At 35.0% G+C, this 20,439-nt stretch overlaps 1 protein-coding gene across 7 annotated transcripts in view; it reads right to left on the bottom strand.

Moving 5' to 3' along the window:
* The window catches only part of DMD (dystrophin), a 1,304,666-nt gene that overhangs the window by 728,420 nt on the left and 555,807 nt on the right, over nucleotides 1–20,439 (bottom strand). For all 7 annotated transcript variants that reach the window (XM_087759563.1, XM_087759562.1, XM_087759568.1 and 4 more), the window contains 6 exons: nucleotides 14,986–15,227; nucleotides 13,375–13,555; nucleotides 7,784–7,929; nucleotides 6,581–6,793; nucleotides 2,752–2,865; nucleotides 1,074–1,229 (listed from right to left, as the gene is read on the bottom strand). In XM_087759563.1, the coding sequence (XP_087615689.1) occupies nucleotides 1,074–1,229; nucleotides 2,752–2,865; nucleotides 6,581–6,793; nucleotides 7,784–7,929; nucleotides 13,375–13,555; nucleotides 14,986–15,227 (1,052 nt within the window). The remainder of the gene's footprint in view (nucleotides 1–1,073; nucleotides 1,230–2,751; nucleotides 2,866–6,580; nucleotides 6,794–7,783; nucleotides 7,930–13,374; nucleotides 13,556–14,985; nucleotides 15,228–20,439) is intronic.

Genomic DNA, 20,439 nt, shown 5'->3' with positions numbered 1-20,439 from the left:
TGTGCTGTGTATTGAATGGAGCTATTACAGGCAGATTTTCAGGGAAGTCAGAAGAAAACTGTAACAGACTTCTAAACTTACAAGGCATTACTTGAAATTTCTGTGAGAGAAGTGCAAAGATATTCAATTTATTAATATTACAAAAGTAAGCAATTAAATACTCCACATTAGTTGAAGAGGAAAGACTACAGAACTGGATCAATAAAATGTCTTACAGATTTCAAAGATCAACTTTTTTGATAACTATGTTTATCAGAAAAACATACAGAGGCTATTTTTCACATGTAAAGTGAAGAATAATAATTTTAGAAAACATCAGACCACCTTGAAAGGTAATAGTTTTACTGTTATGCAAACACACGTTAAAAAAGGTAGACAACAGAATGAGCAAGTAGGAAAAAAGTAAAAGTAATACAACATGAAAGACGTTTCCTTTGAACTGTCACAAAAAATAAGAATCCAAATGCCATCAATGAAATAACAGTATTTTTAGCTTCCTTAATCTGTAAAATTATTTATCAAGAATGTCTTTAGTTAAAATAAAAGAACTGTCCTTTCCTGTTATGCCCCATTCTCTCAAATTTGTGTGATCATTGGAGACTGTAAATTACAAACATGCATATATGCACATACTCTTAATTCCAAGTTATTGAATTCTGAACTCTTCACTGCTTTAATGTCTTATTTCATCTAGAGTAACGACACGTGAGTACAATGACGCAGAAGAAAATGTAACACTAAATATAGAACTTCATTTTTTCGCAAATGCCTATATACCACATTCAGAAAGCTAGTTTTGCAGGAGCCATAAATTACATTGTTGTTAAGATCTAAGATATTAGTATATAACTTTGTTACAAAAATAGTAAGATATTGTATTATAATATAAAGAAATATACTTTACATGTATTGCTACATACTAAATAAAACTTCTAAAATAGAAGTTTAATGTGAACCAATTATGCCTAATTTCAGTTTCATATATACTGGATATTCATAGGATGACAAATTCTGCTAATGAGAAACCTGATTATTAATTTAAAATGAACCAGTCACAGTGGGAAACTTGATACCTGTTGGCAAATGTGTTCCCATTGAACACTGAGATCCTTTAGTTCTGTCTCTATTCTGGAAGCAAATTCTGGCTCTGCTTCACTCTTCATTTTCTTCCCAACCTCATTAACACTGTTCAAACTGGGCTGGATTGTCTGGATATCATTTACTAAAGCCTAAAGGAATAGCAGAAGATTAGGCAAGCAGTATTCATACAAATTTTCAGATATGCTATCCCTATCAAAATGTGTCTACATGAGATTCTGATATGTCTTTGGTCCAGATCTTCAGTCAAATGAGCACAATTAATGGACTTAACTATGAAAATAAATAAAAAAGGAATGAGCAGCTGTAATGTGGCAAGCTATATCAGCTGAAGTTCATTTGCAAAATATGTAAGTTTCAAATGTTATGTATATGCTATATATATACACTCATATAATGTTACATATATCTATTACAATGCCTAGATCCTTTATTCACATTTGTGAAAGAGCATCCCATCATAATGGTGGAAAATTATTTGTGAAGCCATCTTATTAACTATGCCAGCATTACCCTTGTGTTGGTAATTCATCTGGTAACTTCCTTAAAATGATCTGAATGGTGATATTCTCTGGTTATGTCTACTTATTAGAATTTTATTTGTGGTTGAATATTATTTAAGCCCTGAGGTAGTTCTAAATTGCCACTTCCAATTTCATTTCCTAAACCCTTCTTCAGTGCTGCAGATGTTACCTGGGCTTCCTACACAGTGGAAAAGGCTGGAAGTGTAAACACATAAAAGATGATGAAGATTTTGGTAGCTTTATTATATATTTGACGGTAATGGCTAATATTTGTGCAAACTCTTCATAAATTCAGGTGACAGATTCTAAAGCAGTTACATGTAATTTACTACTCTGTAGAGAAAAGAGTTGTCCTATGTAATTTATAATCATTTTTTATTTAAATAAGGGGTAAGAGAGAAACTGAGGAGCTTGTAGCTCTGTAAGATCAATATGTAGGTTTCATAATATTTATACATCCTGCCAGAACATTTACAGAACTTGTAAATACCACTGAACACATGGACAGGGACCATCATGGATTACAAGATTCACTGCACTTACACACTCTGTTGGGACACGCAGAAGCATTTGTAAACCCTGTGATGGAAGTACCAATACTTCATGATGCTTTAAAACTCTGCTGGGACAAAATCCTAGAACTTGTAAGTTTAGTGAAAAAAAAAAAGAATATAACTCACAATACCTGCAAGTTCTTTCGGTACAGTCAGAAGAGCTTGTAAATCATGTGTGAATAATAGATACAGGAAAAGAGCTTCTGGCACAGATTACACAGTTTACAACAAATACACATGCAATGTTTGTAAACTCAATAAAGCAAATAAACAGTTATTTTAAGAGGCTACTAACTTATTATTTGCTGCAAGTACCCTCCTTGATGTTTTGCTCCTGCTATAAATACATAATGATACAGGCACTGTATGCCTCCTCTCTCTATTAAAGTTTCCAATTTTTTAAGAGAATTTTCCTTCAAACCCAGGAAATGCAGGAGGTTCAAATACCTTGCAGAAGACAACCCCCTTACAACATGAACTTATTTTTAGGAACAGTAATCATTTGTGTAACATCTGTATAAGCTAGGCTCATAGAGAAGAATCAAATAATTGCCAAGCAGGCAGGTAATACTCACTGTACATTGCTCAAGTTGCTTTTCCAGCGCTTCTGAATCACCAAGGGCAGGCCACTCTTCCTTCAGAAAAACATCCACTTCAGCCATCCACTTCTTCAGTGTTTTAGTGTCATTCTGTTTATTAAAAAGACATTTTATTGCATCGCACAGAACCTGACTGGCAGTAGAGTAATTCATCCTGGCACTACGACTAAAACTCATTGGAATGTAATTTCAAGATTTATTGAACTGCCTGAAAAATACAAACACAGAAACAAGCACGGCCAATTTTATCTGGGACTGTCACTGACTCTTTAGCCTGCACATTAACCATTTCTGCCCAAGTTTAATGTGTCTACAGGCAGGCAACTCTCTGGCTTACAAGTTTATGCCTTCCAGATATCATATGTGTTTAGATGCTGCATGCATGTTCATTGGTTCCTTGTATGACGTCAGACTACTCATACTTGGCAAGTAATTCAGGCTCACCTATCAAATCCTCCTGTGCTTCAATTTAAATTTCAGGCTCCTTTTGGAAGTTGCATGCTCTATTGCCTATTTCTCTACCAGAACACAACACAGAAAAACTCCCTTACTACTCAGAATAAAAAAAAAAAATTGTAACTGAAACAGTAATTGAAACAGATTCACTTCAGAAACTAAAATCATATAATGACTCAATGAGTCATTTCAGAGACTGATTCTCATTTACTGTTTCTAGCACTAGAATATTTGTAATCAGTAAGTTGTTTTCCATACTCTTTAACTAACCCTTGCAATTAATAAAAAAAAGGTGACCAGCAAATGCTTGCAAAGAGGGAACCCTATCAGTCCCAGGCAACATTACATAGATAATCTAATACCTTGAAAGGCAGAATGAGATTTTTTAAATGTCACTTAAAATTACCTTAAAACACCACCTTAGGTAAACAAGTAGATGCACGTGTTATCAAAATTATAAATGGCAAAAATTTGAAAGGCAAATTATTACGCATTTGTTCATCAAACTCTTTTCATTACCAGTGAAGTACATATTGATATTATATGCTGAATGCAAAGTTGAATTAAAGCGCAAAAAAGGACATTTCATTAGAATACAGACTGTGCCCTAAAATGTGTACGTACTATTATGAGATAGATAACCAAAGGGAATATTTTCCTAATGTGCTTGATATATTTAATAACGACAGGCTACCATGGAAAATGAACTGAATTAAAAATAATCATACAGAAATTATCAGTATACTTCAGAATGGCAATTACCAAAACACTGTTGAAGTATCTACTGTGCATTCCATTATCAGTCAGTAAAAATAGTTCAGAATCATATTTCATGATAAAACTTTAATACCTTTACATGAATACTTTAAGTATAATTTATTAATGCTGCAAAATATTAGATCTGATGGGATTTACTTAAAAAGGGATCAGCCTCCAGCTACCAACAAAGATCGAATGTATGACTTGCATTTTGAATCAGACTGTAAATGCATTTTATTTATCGACACTGATTTCATCGTATCCCATGCTGACACATTCCATAAATTGCAACAGCTAAAACTATCCTCTGGAAGATTAGTCATTCAAGGAGTTGAAAAGACAATGACTTTTATATTAACTGTGTACTACAGTGACTTCAGCAATAAATATAAAGGCTAAGATTTGTATACAACTATAGCTCACATAGCTTTAAAAATACATGCTCTACAGAGCATAGTCATGATGCTCAGGACTTTCTCCTTTTAAGAGCAGCGGGAGAACCTCTAAACCTCTATCCAGAAAACTTGGGGGGGGGGGGAGGAGAAGACAAAAGTTTGAATTTCTCAAGAAAAGTGTATTGCTCTGTTTTGTGCAATTGCAAATATTTCATTATACTATTGATAAAAACACTTTCTGGTTTTCCTATTTATGTTGCATTTATGTGGCAAGGTTTTGGTAGCAGGGGTGGCCTCTGTGAGGAGAGGCCAGGTGCTGCCCTGTGCTGGACACAGCCAGTTCCAGCTGCCTCCAATGGACCCACCACAGGACACAGCTGACCATGAAGTGAAGCCCATGGTGATGCAGGTTGTCTCCCTGAAGCCCATGGAGGTCCATGGTGGAGCAGATATCCACCTGCAGCCCATGGAGGATCCCACACTGGAGCAGCTGATGTGCCCTAAAGGAAGCTGCAGCCCATGCAGAGTCCCACACAGGAGCAGATATTTCCTGAAGGACTGCAGACCATGGGAGGACCCAGGCTGGAGCAGGGGAAAAGAGTAAGGAGGAAGGAGCAGCAGAGAGGAGCTGTTATGGACTGACCACAGCTCCCACTCCCCATCTCCCTGTGTCCCATGGCAGGAGAGGAGACGAGAGTAAAGCAATGGAGTGCAGACTAAGAAAAAGAGGGAGGGGGAGAGGTGTTGTCTTAATTTTTGTCTTTGTTTCTCACTACTCAAATCTATTTTAATTTTCGCCAAGTTGTGCCTGTTTTGCCCATGATGGTAACTGGTAAGTGATCTCCCTGTCCTTATCTCAGTCCAAGAGCTTTTCCATCCTATTTTCTCTCCCTGTCCTGCTGAGAACTGGGAGTGAGAAAGCAGCTGGAGCATGTGGCTGCTGGCCAAGGTTATCCCACCATACCATTAAACTTCATTTCATGGCCAGCTTCAAACGTCAGAGATGTAGCTATGGAGCCAAAGTTACAATTTAGAGCAATGTGGCATTTCAGTAGCTAAATTATAAATGGTACTGATAAAATGTTTCCTCCTTTTTTGGTCCATTTTGCTTATCTAAAAACTGATTAAGAGTAACAGAATAATGAGTACTTTTTTTCTTTTCTAAAAAGTTTTTTTCCTCTACAGAAGCAGAAGTGTAAGAATACTTTGACAAAAAATTTATTTCTGACCAAACAACCCTATTGAATTAAGCTGAAAGTAACAATTACAGTTCACATGCTATTGTATTATAATTCACACCATGGAGCTAATCATGTATCGTATTCTACTACCAGCAAACCAAAGCCAAGGACAGAAATATTTGATGTCAATAGAAGAAATACAGAGAGATAACACTGAAAAGAAACACACTGTGAGAAAACAGCTTTGAATATGGTTGTAGGACCTCAACCTTCAGAATTTTCTTTGCGATATCCCCCATAAGTATGCAGGTGTTCATTTGCATGGGGCAAGGAGAGAAAAACAAATTAAAAAAATAAAAATACTTTCTCCATTTTTGTGACTGATTGATCTGAATTCCTCTGAAATCTGTCCCTTGAAATTATATAGAAATAGAACAGTAATATGTTAAAAATGGACTTATTTTAAATCTTATAACATCTAAGTCATAGAAATCCCCTGTAATGCTGATACATGCAATTTATAAATAAGTGTAAATAGGAGATCCTCACAATGAGAGAAACAATGTAAGGTTCCAATGCTGTCATTCTAAATACCTGAAATTCACATAATTGTGTAAAGTCATATACACATCTGCTTTCTGGCAACTGCTGCCAAGATACTACTATATTACAAATCACTTTAATTATGCAAGTGAATCCATTAAAGTCAATATGGTTACAGCTACTTCAGCTGCATGAAAAAGTACTTCAGCTACATTGAAAAAGTAAGTACAGCAATATTAGTAAAAATTTCACTGAAATCAAAGTTAAGTTTTGCTATTGAAACAACATAGGCAGAAACAGCCACAAAATGAGAATTCAAAGTAAAATCTTGGACCCACCAAAGTACATTTTATATACCCTTTTGATATTTCACTTTGGAGTTACTTTCTTGAGGTGTACAAATGCATTCTGTGCTAGTCTCACAGCCACAAGCCACCACACAGTAGTCGAGGCTGTAAAAGTTTGGTTAACCTGAAATCGCTGGAGTTTGGTCATAAGCTCCTCAAGTTTCTGGCAATGTTCCACCAGCTGCGCTGATAATTTCTTCCAGCGGCCAAGGATCACCTCAATCTCCGATCGATATCTTTGGCTGACTTCTGCAGGGGCTTTTCTGGACATGTCTTCCACAGTTGTGCTGAGATAGTTCAGGCCTTTTTGCTGCTCTTGCAGAGAACTTTGTAGAGCCTATGAATAAGAAGCAAATAGTATCCTGATTCATGTATCAGGCAATTCCCTTTGTTTCACAAACACAGGCAAGACTGTTGAAGAAAGCACTGAAAACTAACAACGTAGGCCATGTTTGCTAAAACATCTAATGACATATTCTACTGAGCAATTTGGAATTGCTTTTTCCACACAAACTAGAAAGTAGATTTTTCAGTTGACCTGAGAATATAACCAGAGGTGTTTATACTTGTTAACAGACGTGATCCACATACACTTCATTAATTTGAGATAGGAATTTACTGTGGCCCTAATGATTACACTTCCAAAAGTATCAGACTATACATGGAGAAAAAGAATAAACTTAGAACTCCTTCTATGATTCAAAGATTTTGATAATGTCTTCTCAAAACTTTTGCAATTCTTAGCCCAAATTTTCTGCATCTAACTTTTTTTCTATATTCTACTTTTTATTTCTGCATGTGCATTACTAGTTGCATCCAACAACATGCTCATTAGCCATCCAATAGTAGAACAATATCAAACACTGAAATGCAGGGAAGGTTTGTACCCACTGGCAAAACTTGTTCCACATTTGTGTCTGCTTGTAAATCCGATGGGAAATCTGATAAAGCCCGTGCTGCATTTTGCAAGTCACAATTGTTTCCATGTCAGCACTGGAAAATGAAATGAGCTAAATCTATACTTAACTACCAGAACTATCATCAAAGGAATATTTTATATATCATGGGGACAAACAAAGGCTTTTCCGTAACATGTTCAATATCTTATAAAATTGGTTTCAATGGTGATAAACACTTTCAATCCTTTAAATTTAGGAATCAGTATAAGTAAGTATCCACCGTGTCCTGAAGCCCCTGGCTAAAACCCGAATGGGTATAATTCATTCAAGATCTGTAATGAAAGTTTCAGCAGAATCATGACAACTTTGCATTCTGTTCCTCTAAACTTTTCATTTGAGACGTTTGTTCCCACAGCTTGATCACTCACCTTGAGCTCCCTGAGTCTCTGCTCCATGATTTCATATTCAGCAACCACAACCTGAGGCATGGAGAGTTTAGTTTCTGACTGCTGAATCCACACAAGTATAGTGCTCATTGTCTCTTTGTAGTGTGCAGGAGGCAAAGTGTCAAAAACTACATTCAGTGGGGAAGAAAAAGGAAAGAAATAAAATAATTTTGTGCTTCATTATTTGGTTTGCTGACAGAAGATGTTTGATAAAAGACTGAGCCTAATTGAAGTCAATGGCTATTTTGCAACAGATTGCAACAGGCCCAGTATGTCAGTACCAGATTTTTCCAAGACTTGTGGAAGCAGAATACTTTTGAAGAATGAATACACTAATTCTAATGTTTATGATATCTCTGTCATTTTATCAGTTGTGCGTCATTTGACTCTCTTGTTACAGGTCACACAACAACTTATATGGCCAAGACAACTAGTTTAAATATGCGTGTTTAGGGATCAACAGATAAACCGTTGTACTTAACCCAAAATCTAATTTCAGAAATGCAGTAAGAAATAGCATTCCCTTTTATGGCCCATGTTTGTGTGTTTAATGTTTCTGTTCAAGTAAAATGTTCTGTTTAAGACATCTGTTAAAAGCTTAGAAAATTAATCTTTCTTCTGCATTAAAGCTGAATTTTATTGAACTGTGCTTATTGTGCCAACATTACAGCTGCTGTAAATAGACAACATCTGGCACACACATGAGCAAATCATTAGCAGAGATACTCCCTCTGCCCTCAACAACAGTTGCTTCTTTACTCATTGAGAAAAGTACAGACAAATAGCATGGCTGGTTGGAAATGAAACATTTCCAACTTGTACCACATAATAATGAAGTATATAAAAGCTCAAAAAAATGTTACACCTATTTGTATCTCCTGTATGTCTCTGATGTTTCAGAAAGAACTATACGGAGAAATGATATAGCTGTCCAAAAAGCAATTTTGACGAACAACACTGTTAAAATTTTTAAGTGCAAACTTGCTTACATTCTCATACAGCAATGCTTGACAGAATATACTTCAGATTTTAACCTAATTTTTTAGTTGATCAACAGAATGCTACTTGAAAAAAAACTTATATTTTCAGTTAGGCATCATAGCAACATACTAAAATCAGGGCAATTTAAGCTCTCTCTTGTGGAGTATGCACATTGTATGGCATATTTTCTTCACAAAAATCTTGGCTTATCTGATTTATCACACACATCTGGGGATTTACAAAAGATAGGACTTGGTACCAGGAAAGACAAGAATCTCTTGCCTTGTGATGTGTTTTCTTTACGAAGAAAGCAACAGTAATACATTCTTGGAAACACAGAAACCAAACATTTTCCATCTCATCAAACAGCATTTTAAATCTTTTTATTTCCTTAGTGAGATTTGTATTGTCTTTGACTCATTTAATCCAAACAATTCCTATTTTAGAATAGAACATGCATTTAAACACATCACTACAAATGAATGGAGATATAATTTTAACAGCTTAGATATGTTAAAGGAGTACACAACTCTTAATCTGCAGTTTGATTTAGAAATATGAAATAGAGTTCAGTACTGTGATGTAATGTTTGACTGCTATAAATAATTTTCTCCTTTAAATGAAAAACAAATCTTAGGACTAATGTGTGACTTCAAGCAGCTATATAAAATAATAGTTATTTTCAGTAACAGTGAAGAGTACCTCAGAAGAAGTAAAATCACAAGATTTGCTATTACAGCAAACTCCACCAAACTGCATGAAACTCTTATCCTGAAAGTTTGCCGATAATAATAATTTTATAACCATCCAAACACTGAAAAGGTTTTGTCCAATTTTAACAAATCATGTTCTCTATTATTTAAAGGATTAAATCAGAGTTCAAGTGGGATCACAGATGTTGATATGATTGAATATTCCATTTAAAAAGCACTTTTAAATTCAGTGAAACGATAGTTTTCCTATTTCACTTTTCCAGATTACCAGTAGTGAAATACTACTTTTCAATGCCTTTTGCCTAGCTAGAGTTTTTGGGGTTTGTTGGGTTGGGATTTTTTTTTTGGGGGGGGGGGGGGGGAGGGGAATTGTTTGTTTGTGTTTTGTTTTGTTTTAAGATAGACAATGTGTCAGCATTTTCATCCACAAGGAAGCATATTAACACCTTTTTGGATGACACCTAAAAAGAGCCTATATTGTTTTTGCAACTCATGATGCCAGTGGTGAGAATTCAGTCAAACTCCTACAGTGGGATTCACATTACTGAATTTTAGCTGTCTAAATAATCTAACACATTTATGGTCTCTCTGTGGGCAGTATGAATCTCTCAATTCCCCATGCTCATAACGTAAACACACATCCAGACCTGTCTATTTTTATTCTAAAATTTGCTTTGTGATACTAATGTTTGTAGATTAAAGTCCACGACGATGACTTCACCTTCGGGATTACCGACCTACAAAGGCAGAATCAGAATTTGAAAGGAAAGCACAGTGCATGAATTTATAAAGCACAGAAAAATAGAAATAAGTATGACTTTTCCTTTGGCATCTCCATCTTGATATTCTTAATTTCACCTGCCACAAAAGGTTTGGTTTGTTTTTTTTTTTAGTTACTTTTTAAAAATCTAATGACACTCCCCAAACCCCCTCTGAAGAACAGTCTTGTCAAATTGAGAACATGTATCAGAATGCTTCTCACTGAAGACCACAGCTGGGTAAGAGTTCACCACAGCAAGACTAAAAAACAGAAGCACCTTAACAGAGTTTGGTCCAGTCGCAGCACAAGATGAGTGCTGGAATGAATCAGCTGCCAGCTGGGAAGTAGTTTAAGCCAGGGAGTACTCACCTGACACTGACTGACAGCTCTCCCTGTGCTGAGAGGGAATGGGAGGCTGACCAGACTGCTCCCTAGAAATATCTCTGACATGGCAGCAGTTAATTTCAAGACAAGTAAATATAAAGTTTAACCCCTCATTCTTCACCAGGGCAATTATAAAACTAAGAATTTCCTTGGGAAATCACATTATTCATATTCAAATTATTTCCACGATTGTCCATTTCATTCCCTTCTGTACACTACTTAATAATTTGAAGCACTGACCTCTATTTTTTCTATATACCAGTATTCTAGAAATGACTCCAAATGTGTTTGGAGAGGAGGGAGAGCTGGAATTATGGATACACCATCTTCAAAAGGATCAATTACCTATGGATATACAGACATTCTCTAAAGTAAGAAAAATGAGGTCGTATTTCCTCATAATTTATGAGGTTGTATTTCTTTCATAAACAACATTGCAAAATAGTGAAAAAACAACGAAAGAGGTTTTAGAATTGGCTTTAAATTACATTTTGTAATTGGAAGTGCTAATCAAATCATGGAAAAAACCATTTGAGAAAATCTGAGTTAATCTTTAATAATTTTTTATTAAGAAATGTACTGTGCAGCATAGAGAAACTACTAAGCACTCCTGAGACTAAAAAAAACCCAAAACCAAACCACCACCACCCTCAAAAAAACCCACCAAAACCCAACCAAACAAAAACATTTGAGGGAGACAATCTCCTAGAACAAGAGAAAACTTTCTTGGGGGGAAAAAAATTCCCTTGGAAAACAGAACAGAATAGCTAAATACACTTATTCATCAGAAAAGATAATGGACTAACAGAACATTAAAAAACAAAAACCCCAAACCCCTAATGATGAATCAAAAATCCTTTTAACATAAAAAATCCCCTAATGATGAATCAAAAAAATCTTTCTAGAACATGTAGGTTATATGTACAGGGAATAAAAAAAAGAGAAAATACTACCACTGATATGGAAAACATCATTCAGTCTTTAAGAAATTCTTCTATCTATAGAAAATAATTAATTGCACATAATTTATGCAAATAACAGAAGGAAATATCTCAAATGCTGTAGCAAAATTTCAACATTTTCTATTAAATTAAGGCTAAAACAAGGACATGGGATATGGCCTTTTCTCCACCTGTTCAGCAGAAGAAAAATAGTCATTGAAGAAAGCAGAAGAAACTCAGACTCAAAGAGCCAAATTTTCTGTGCTTCAGCTTCAGGGTCTTTCACATTTTTTGATTCATAAAACTTTCCTGAAACAGGGTTAGACCTAACACAGTATCCCAATCATGATCGTTCATATCTACAGCAGAGTTATGAAAGGAAGTTAGCACTTTGGATAAAACTGTGTGTAAAATTTCTGAAGATAAAATATGATTAACATAATAATCTCACTTAAAACATCACAAGAGGAATGCACTGTATGGGATAAAACAGTTTCAGCTTGACACTACTCATCTTACAGGACTAACCAACCGGCTAGTTCACAAGGCCTCACTTATAGTAAAATTAGGTGAGGCAAAACCAGCAATTACACAAAATTGGATATAGAAAAAATCCTAAGGAAATAATTTACCATATTTTCCTGTTGGCAGAATGGTAACTAATTTCAGCATATAAACTGGTGTGGCATTAAAAGTTTTAAAATTTTATCCATTGTATGGCCTGACTTTAGAGTCATGAATACACTTTACACTTCTTGATACTAAATTTCTACAGCTCATTCTTTCATCATGTGCTATGGTACACTTGTGTTTTATTTCTTCAGTTCTCCTATGCACCATCACCTCTTCAGTTTACGTATGTGTGCATGTGTGAAATAACCACAGAAGCACAATAATGCAGTGTTGTTGAAACAAAATCCATCTTTAAAAATGCAATCATGCCAAACCTCTCCAGGAAAGAATTTAGGAGGAATACTATAAAGATCCACTAGAAGGAGCTACGACTATATCTAATTTCAAAACAGTACAGTCATTTACAGATATCATTGGTTTAAGGGGCAAATAATCTCTTTGCTGTTGAGAAAAATTAAATTTATATTTTTTTATCCAATACTTCATTTTTATTTTCATAATCAAATACAGAAAGTGTACAGTAGTCACTGACATGCTACACATCTTTAATAAGAAATAAAGTCAACTTTCTATTTTGGTATAGCATTTTCCCTCTTTTTAAAAACACATTTTATTACAAATATTGTAAATAATGTTATAACTAGCAGTCATATATTCTGTGTTGCAAAAAAGGAACAGTTCACCAGATGATGAAAAACTAGATACCCTAAAGTAGGTACTCTCTTTGATGAGCTTTATGGAGTTAAATCTCTATTCTGTGAAAATCTAGAGCAGGTTTACTCCTGCAATTAAACTCTCTCTCTTCTCTAGTGACAGAGGTAGACAGCCCTGTGACATAACCCAACTAAACAAAGACAGTTTTATGTTGCCAAAAAATATCAATAAATCTGTACATGCTAACAAGAGGAGATGAGATGGTAGAACCACATTGAGTATAACCATTGCTTCTGAATAGTGTACTTTCCCTTGTTTTCCTATATATATAAAATATATAACACACTGATAATTTCTGAAAGACTAATTCAACTGCAAAAAAGACCACCTAAATTGTGCTACAGGTTTAGCGTGGCAAAAGCAAATACAAAAGTAGGAAAGTAAAATATATACACCTATTCTTTTCATGCTAGTCAGGCAAATTGACTTCTTGTCATAAACACTTACTGGTCTGTAGCTGCTTTTCTCTGGCTTGCATGTCAGCAAGTATTTGTTTGAAATGGCTGGTAAAAGCAGCAAGGTCAGCATCCAGAAACACTGGCCCTTGTTCTTTCTCTTTGAGTGCTTGACTTTGAGCCTTTAGCCGATCAATTTGAGGCTGAAGGGTTGACATTCGGATGATTTCGTCCTGCATTTTTGAACAAAAAACATCTAGATAAAGCTGTCCAACAAATGAAATCACTAGTGCCATGAAATCACTGCTGTTTCAATGCACATTACACAACTGTTTGCTTCCAACTACATCAATTACCATAAGAACAAATTCAACATTTTTAATCATTTCTCATAAATCAATACCTCTGCTCCCAATATGATGCTCTTCCCATTGTTTAAAGTCACTTTCACATGACATGATCATGTTACTAGTGTAATGCTCAAAGAAAACAAGACAGATTGTACATTAAAATCCCATGCCCAAGGAGCACCCTTTTCATGTAGAGCTGGGAAGATAAAAACTCTACATGTCCCATAATTCTGGACTCATCTCTGTTAGATTATACAAAGGCTAAATAGCATGAAGTAGAAAAAGAGAAGTGAAGACACACAGTGATTTCCAGCAGCCTCACAGTAGCACATTACAGATCAGGGTTGTGCTATTATACCTTCAGGAGACCTTGTACACACTGTGACACTTGCAACTACTAAGTAAAAAGAAATGAGGAAAGTAACCCAAATGACAGTTCATAGTAGAGCTACTGGAAGAGAAGCTTTCTGCAAGAAAACAAAGAACCCCTGTAAGCACAATGCCAGCTTGGAAATCCCTGAAAACAGAAGTAATAGCATAGATATAAATTTGGGTTTCAAACATTGTTTTCAGTTTGAGAGCTTCTGGAGCCAGAGATTTTATAAAGTCAAACTTCTACAAGTATGTCGTGCAATTGATAATTCATTACTACATTTCAATAGATTCCTGTCAAACAATATTAGCTTGTAAGTAATCTCCACCCACAGAGCTGTCTACAGTAAGAGAGAAAAGCAAATTTCTATGATGGTGCAGCACAAAAATGAAAACATTTAGGGAGAATAATAAGTGAATTGGTGTGACCGTTTTTTGTACAACTACTGTAATTCTGTCATACAATGACAGAAGTATAGTCCTCCATTTGACTACACAATCCACCCTGCATCAAAATCCAGGGTGTGTAACAAGTAAAGTGGTCTGCAATGGCAGAATTTTGGACTTGACCATGAAGACAATTTTCTGGCCCAGATCCTTATGACAGAGGTGATGAGCAACAGCCTCTTAATGAAGAGCCAAAGGTACAGATTCTTACAGAAAAAAAAAAAGAAAAAGAGTTCCCTAGATTTAGGTATCTAAGTATCTTAATAACTAAGTATTTGGGGCAGTTTTAAATACTCATAAGCTAGGTATTATTGCCTCCTTATTTCTTTACCAGTCTTTCCTTTCCTTGAATAAATATTTTCAATAATTACCTGGAAAAGATAAGGAGTCCATTTTTCCACTTTTACATGAAATAGTGTAGGTCATAATCTGGCCCACTGTTGGAACACCTATGAAGTACAATATCATAAAAAACTTGGAGAAGAATCTCTAACCTTGCATTTTTCCAACTGAGTTTTTACTGTAGCAGGATCTGTTGCTAGTGTGGGTTGTGCTTTCAGCCAGTTTTCCGCAGTAATTGCTGTCTGCTCCAGTTGCTGCAGCTGAGAGTAGAAGTCAATGATGTTATTTTGGTACTCCAGCCATGCCAGTCTTTCACTCAGCAACTGACAGAACTCAATCCAGCGGCTCTTCAGCTGCTCTGAGGCTTGTCTAATGTTGTCAGCATTCAGACCCTCTAGAAAGAAAACAAGAGAAGTTGTTTGACACTTAAAGATAAATAAATCACAAAGAAAAGAAAAAAAAAGTAAAAGAATTTAACAATTCAATTTCTGTATTTGAGAGCTCATAAATCCAGTTAATGATTTATCATCAAATAACAGTCCTGAACATACAGATGTTACACATTAGTGGAGAAAGCATTTCAAAAAATATTTTAAGTTGCTGCCAGGGTACTTTTGTTGCTATGGGAATGAATTATAAAGTGCATTGAAGTACAAGAATGGGAATAAAGCAGAAAGTAGAGATACAATACATAAAGCTAATTAAAACTTCTGTAAGAAATAAGAAAATGCCTGACAGCTGGATTTTGAAAACTATGTCAGGACTGTAATTAGATTTTAATGTACAAGACACTTTTTTTTTTTTTTTTAATAAAAAGACAGATTGAAATGAATGGGAACTATAGTCCACAGTTGTTTTGATGTTTCTGAAAATCCAACTCTTAAGTTTTGCCTTACATGTTATTTTAGAAATACCATAAGCACCAAGAAATAAACATATGATCAGATCAAACCTCCATCTAAGCCAGTCTCATGTGTCCAACAGTGACCATCAGTAGACATTAAGCAAAGACTGAGAGCTGAGAAATCATAGGTGACACTCCTCTGATTATTTTCAGACAGGGTTTGATTTCTCTGATATAGTTTGCCTGCTTCTGTCTATTGCAGAAATACTTCTGTCATGCTTAAATTAAAGTTCATAAAAGAAAACTGACTTTAGTTATTAGAGACAAGGCAATTATTTAGAACTATTTAAAGGTAAAAGAGCTCTATATACTCTGTGAAGAAAGTAAGGCAATACATATCAAAAATAAGCAAAGGTGTCTTACAATAACAGCATCTATAATTATTCCAAGACTTGAACTCAGGTCAAGTTCAAAATACTATTAACTTAAGCATCTCATTTATTTTTCAGAGAAAGTTTAAATGTAATCCCTAACCTTTTTTACTGGCATGAAATGTAAATGATACAGATAGCAATAGGACCGACGTTGATTTCAAAATTAATTAATCTGCACCAGGGGATGTTTAGATTGGATATTCAGAAAAATTTCTTCACCAGAAGGGTAGTCAGGCACTGGAACAGGCTGCCCAGGGAAGTTGAGTCCTCACCCCTGGAGGTATTTGAAAGACGTGTAGATGTGTCACTTAGGGACATGGTTTAGTGGTGGACTTGGCAGTGCTAGGTTAATGGTTGGACTTGATAATCTTAAGGGTGTTTTCCAACCTAAACAATTCTATGATTCTATGACTAATATACTACTCAATCCATTGAGTAATGCTATATGCTTAAGAACATTTTTAATAACATCATCACTTAGTCATATACTAGTTAACCAGTAAAACAGAAGCTGTGTTCTTATCAAAATAATCAAATTTAGAATGTTTTTCTATTTCTTAAAAACAAGTTTAAAAGCAAATGAGACAAAAGCCTTCAGTGCTATACTTCCATGATTTTTGATATGCTGTCAATATGGTACATCTTGTTTGCAACCTGTACTCCCAATCAGCAGGAAAATTTCTTTATCAGGGATAAAAAATAGTGAAGTTCATGTGCAATTTTTGAAGGTGGGACATAGGAAATGGAGTCCTAATTACAGCTAAATGCCTTGAATAAAAGTACTGGAAATTTATTATAATAAAATTTTCTAAGGAATGACTATAATGCGTGCTATATGGTAAACCACACTAAATGATAATCTGGGATTGTGTCTGTTGTACATGATTTCAAAAAGTACAAGCAAAAATGTAGAAAGATAGGAAGCCCAGTACTACTGGGAGATAATGGCAACTGTGGTGGCTGGAGCGGCTATATATATACATTATACTCCGGAAACTGGATGGCACAGTTTAAAGGCTGAGCAAGGGTATAAAAAGAACTTTAAAGCATAAAGAGGTAAACCATATTTTGACACATCTTAATAAAATCCAACAGTGATCTGGTCTTTTGTGGGTTTGTGTTTGCATCTGGAGATGTGGGATGCATAACTACATTTTCTTAAAGTGTAAAGTCTAATGAACATATAGTAATATGTGAAGAGGCAGCATAAACCTGAATGGCATAGCATGTCTAGATAACAACAAAGATGACCAGGCACATAGATAGTGAACCTTACCAACAGCAAGAACAAACACATATATAGAAGACAAGCCTTTAACTATGCTATATTTCAAGAATTGCTTCTGTCGTGTTGTGACTTTGGTTATAAAAATGCTGTATTCTCATAACAGACAGCAGATATCTTTGCCGCTGTGTTCTCTGAACCTGGAAACACTGCCTAAGAGTTTGGCAGAGTAGATATAAAAAGAACACTTTTATTTATTCCTCCTTTCCTCACTTTTCAGCTGCCACAGTCTCCAAAGTACTCTTAGGCAAGATTATTATTACTAGGGGAAGTGCAGTCAGGGATTCTCCTTACATAATAATACTTTTCACTGTAATATTTTCTTCAAGGATTCAGGGAGGACTGTATTTCAGGTGAAAATCTAGATTCATCAGATCCTCTTTTCTTCTTTCCACTCATGTGTCCCTCGTAACATAACATTTAAATATGTGAAAATACCCAATAGTATTCAATGTTCTTTAATTATTTTCTTTATTATCTAAACTTTGAGTCTAAATGGGATTCCACAAGTGCAAAGATGAACAAAGAAATGTTTTTGCTCTTCATGTAACTGAAGCCGACAGTACAGGACTGGAGTGTGCAGAGCCATGTTTGCTAAAAGATTGCAGAGGTACACCTCCATTAGGCAACACAATATCCTACTGAAAGGAAGACCCATCTGAAAATCTCCATAGGATGCATTTTTGGAACTCTCTTAATTCACAGTCCGCTCAGGTAACTCAAAGTTGTCTACCAGACGTCGGCATGTCATTTCCAGAATGATGCAAGAAAATGGCCATTACTTGCACTTGAAATCAGGCAAATTTATCAAAATTTTGTCTTATTTTGAAGAAAGCTAGTCCTCCATCTCATTGAAAATGACAAATTAATAACTATTTGAGTAGTTGATGCAATGAGGGCATAATTTTAGTGTTTTTATTTGCTCACTAAATTGGTGAAAATCAAGAATTTGAAACTTACTTCCATGATAACTACTGATTTCTTCATTATCTTTAGCAACTTTAGCAACCACCAGCTTTCATTCATGATGTTAACATCAATCTCCTTACTCTGTTTCACTCATGGCGACAAGACACATCAAAAGTTGACAAGCAGGCAAAGAAACAATATAAAACCCATTCTCTGGTAAAACAATATTATTTCAGGAATAATGGTTCATAATCTTTTCATGTTTCATATTCTAAAAGCTTCTGACATAATCAGTGAATAAATATACTTTACCCAGAGGAAACAGATCATTATCTGAAGTGCATCCATTAATGTTATTACCTTGTGTACTGCACATAACAAATTGTGTCTGAATATTTTTAATTGTTCAGCACCTTACATGCAAGTACTTTGGAACTACCACTTAGTATGAAGGATATCTTATTAAGTGCATTTATCACTTGCTATGGTTCTATGATAGAATAATGTAATATTATCTGTGTTTTTACAGCTTTTGACTCATAAGCATACATGAAATGGTAACTCACAAGATAATATATTTCTTCCACAGAACAACAGCACTTAAAAATTACATGGTTTATCACAACAAATTCATTTGTATTCACTTTAATGCTGCCTATCAAAATTCTCTGAGTATTCATTTTGATGCCCTAGTTACTTTATTTTAAACTACTATAACAGTCAAATGTCCACTCAAACTCCTAAACTGCTTCACTCACACATCAACAGATTTGTTATTCTATTTTAGAATAGAATTTAGAAAAGAAAAACAGAATAGAATTTTTTCCTACACGGGTAAACAGAAGATGTAAGTTTTCATTGATTATAATCATCAGACTTCTTTAAAAGCATGGGCAAAGAGAGGCAGAGCATGGCCCATGTAGAAGATGGGTGGTTGGGTAAAGAATCATCCACCAAAATGATCAATGATTTCCACTGTGATGGGAAAAATCCTTCCAACGGCAATATCCAGACATACTGCTTACAAACACAAGAATAGCTGCACTGTGTGAGATGGCAGTTCTTTCCAGTGCAAAATACTTTTGGTGACAATGGCTGAAACCATTTACATAAGGCAAGAATAGTGCCCTGTATAAATACACTTCCTCAGAATATTTTCCTCTGTGCTAAGGAACAAATGAATGAAACCCTACATAAACCAATCCAATTCTCTCCAGAATTTGTATCCTTTTTTTTACTTATTCCCCCTCTTATCACAATAAAAATAAAAGTAAGAAAATAAATATAAATGATACAATGAAATTCACCACCATGCTGAACTCTCTCTTATAATCCACCAGAAGTCTTCATCTTCTTATGCTCTTCATCTGTTACATTCAGAATTTTGTTTAGCATAATTGGAATCTTAAGAGCCTAATCATTATTAGTCCAGATCTAATTGATACACAATAAGTAAAAAATAATGATGCAGTTAAAATTGTCAACGCATGACTTCACAACTGATTTATGCCTTAAACCTGTTTGCCTTGTGTAGTCTTTTAATTATAGATTACACTGCAAATGCATAACAATCATCAATTGTATCACTGACTGGTTTCCCTAAGGAAAGTACCACAGAATAATGATGGAAGCATCATCATTTGTGATTTGTAAATTGTGATAGTTAAAAAGGTTTTTCATTTAAGATAACATAGTACATCTTCCCTCCACTAGATGTTAAACTGTGTCTCCCACAAATCCATAAAGGCACATTAATTCCAGTTCCTTCCCATGTTATGGAAAAGAGTTCCAGCATTAGAAGGTATGTAGGCATAGACAGTCTGCTTTGTTGAACCTTATTCTGGAGATTCAGCAAAACTTTCCTGTGCTATATCCTTTCCTCTTGTTCTTAGTGAATCCAGAAATCAACAACAAAAAAAAGTAACAGAGATGAAGACTGTATGTCCCAAATTAATTTCCACAAGCCACACAAAGACTAAAGAAACTTAGTTGAACTGCTGTGGAGAACATAACGCTGCATAAGTTTATTACAGTTTGAGATGCAGGTTTAAAGTCATTTTTTTCACATAACTTTTAGTTCAATACCAATTTAGAGATAATCCCATTAACTGCAATTGCATTAGATCATAATGAT

Source organism: Nipponia nippon, unplaced genomic scaffold, assembly GCF_047370975.1.
Source record: "Nipponia nippon isolate SJK-2023a ecotype South Korea unplaced genomic scaffold, ASM4737097v1 scaffold_2, whole genome shotgun sequence".
In the NCBI taxonomy this organism is placed as follows: Eukaryota; Metazoa; Chordata; class Aves; order Pelecaniformes; family Threskiornithidae; genus Nipponia; species Nipponia nippon.
The sequence above is the reverse complement of the archived record's forward strand: the minus strand, read 5'-3'. Positions and strand labels throughout refer to the sequence as shown.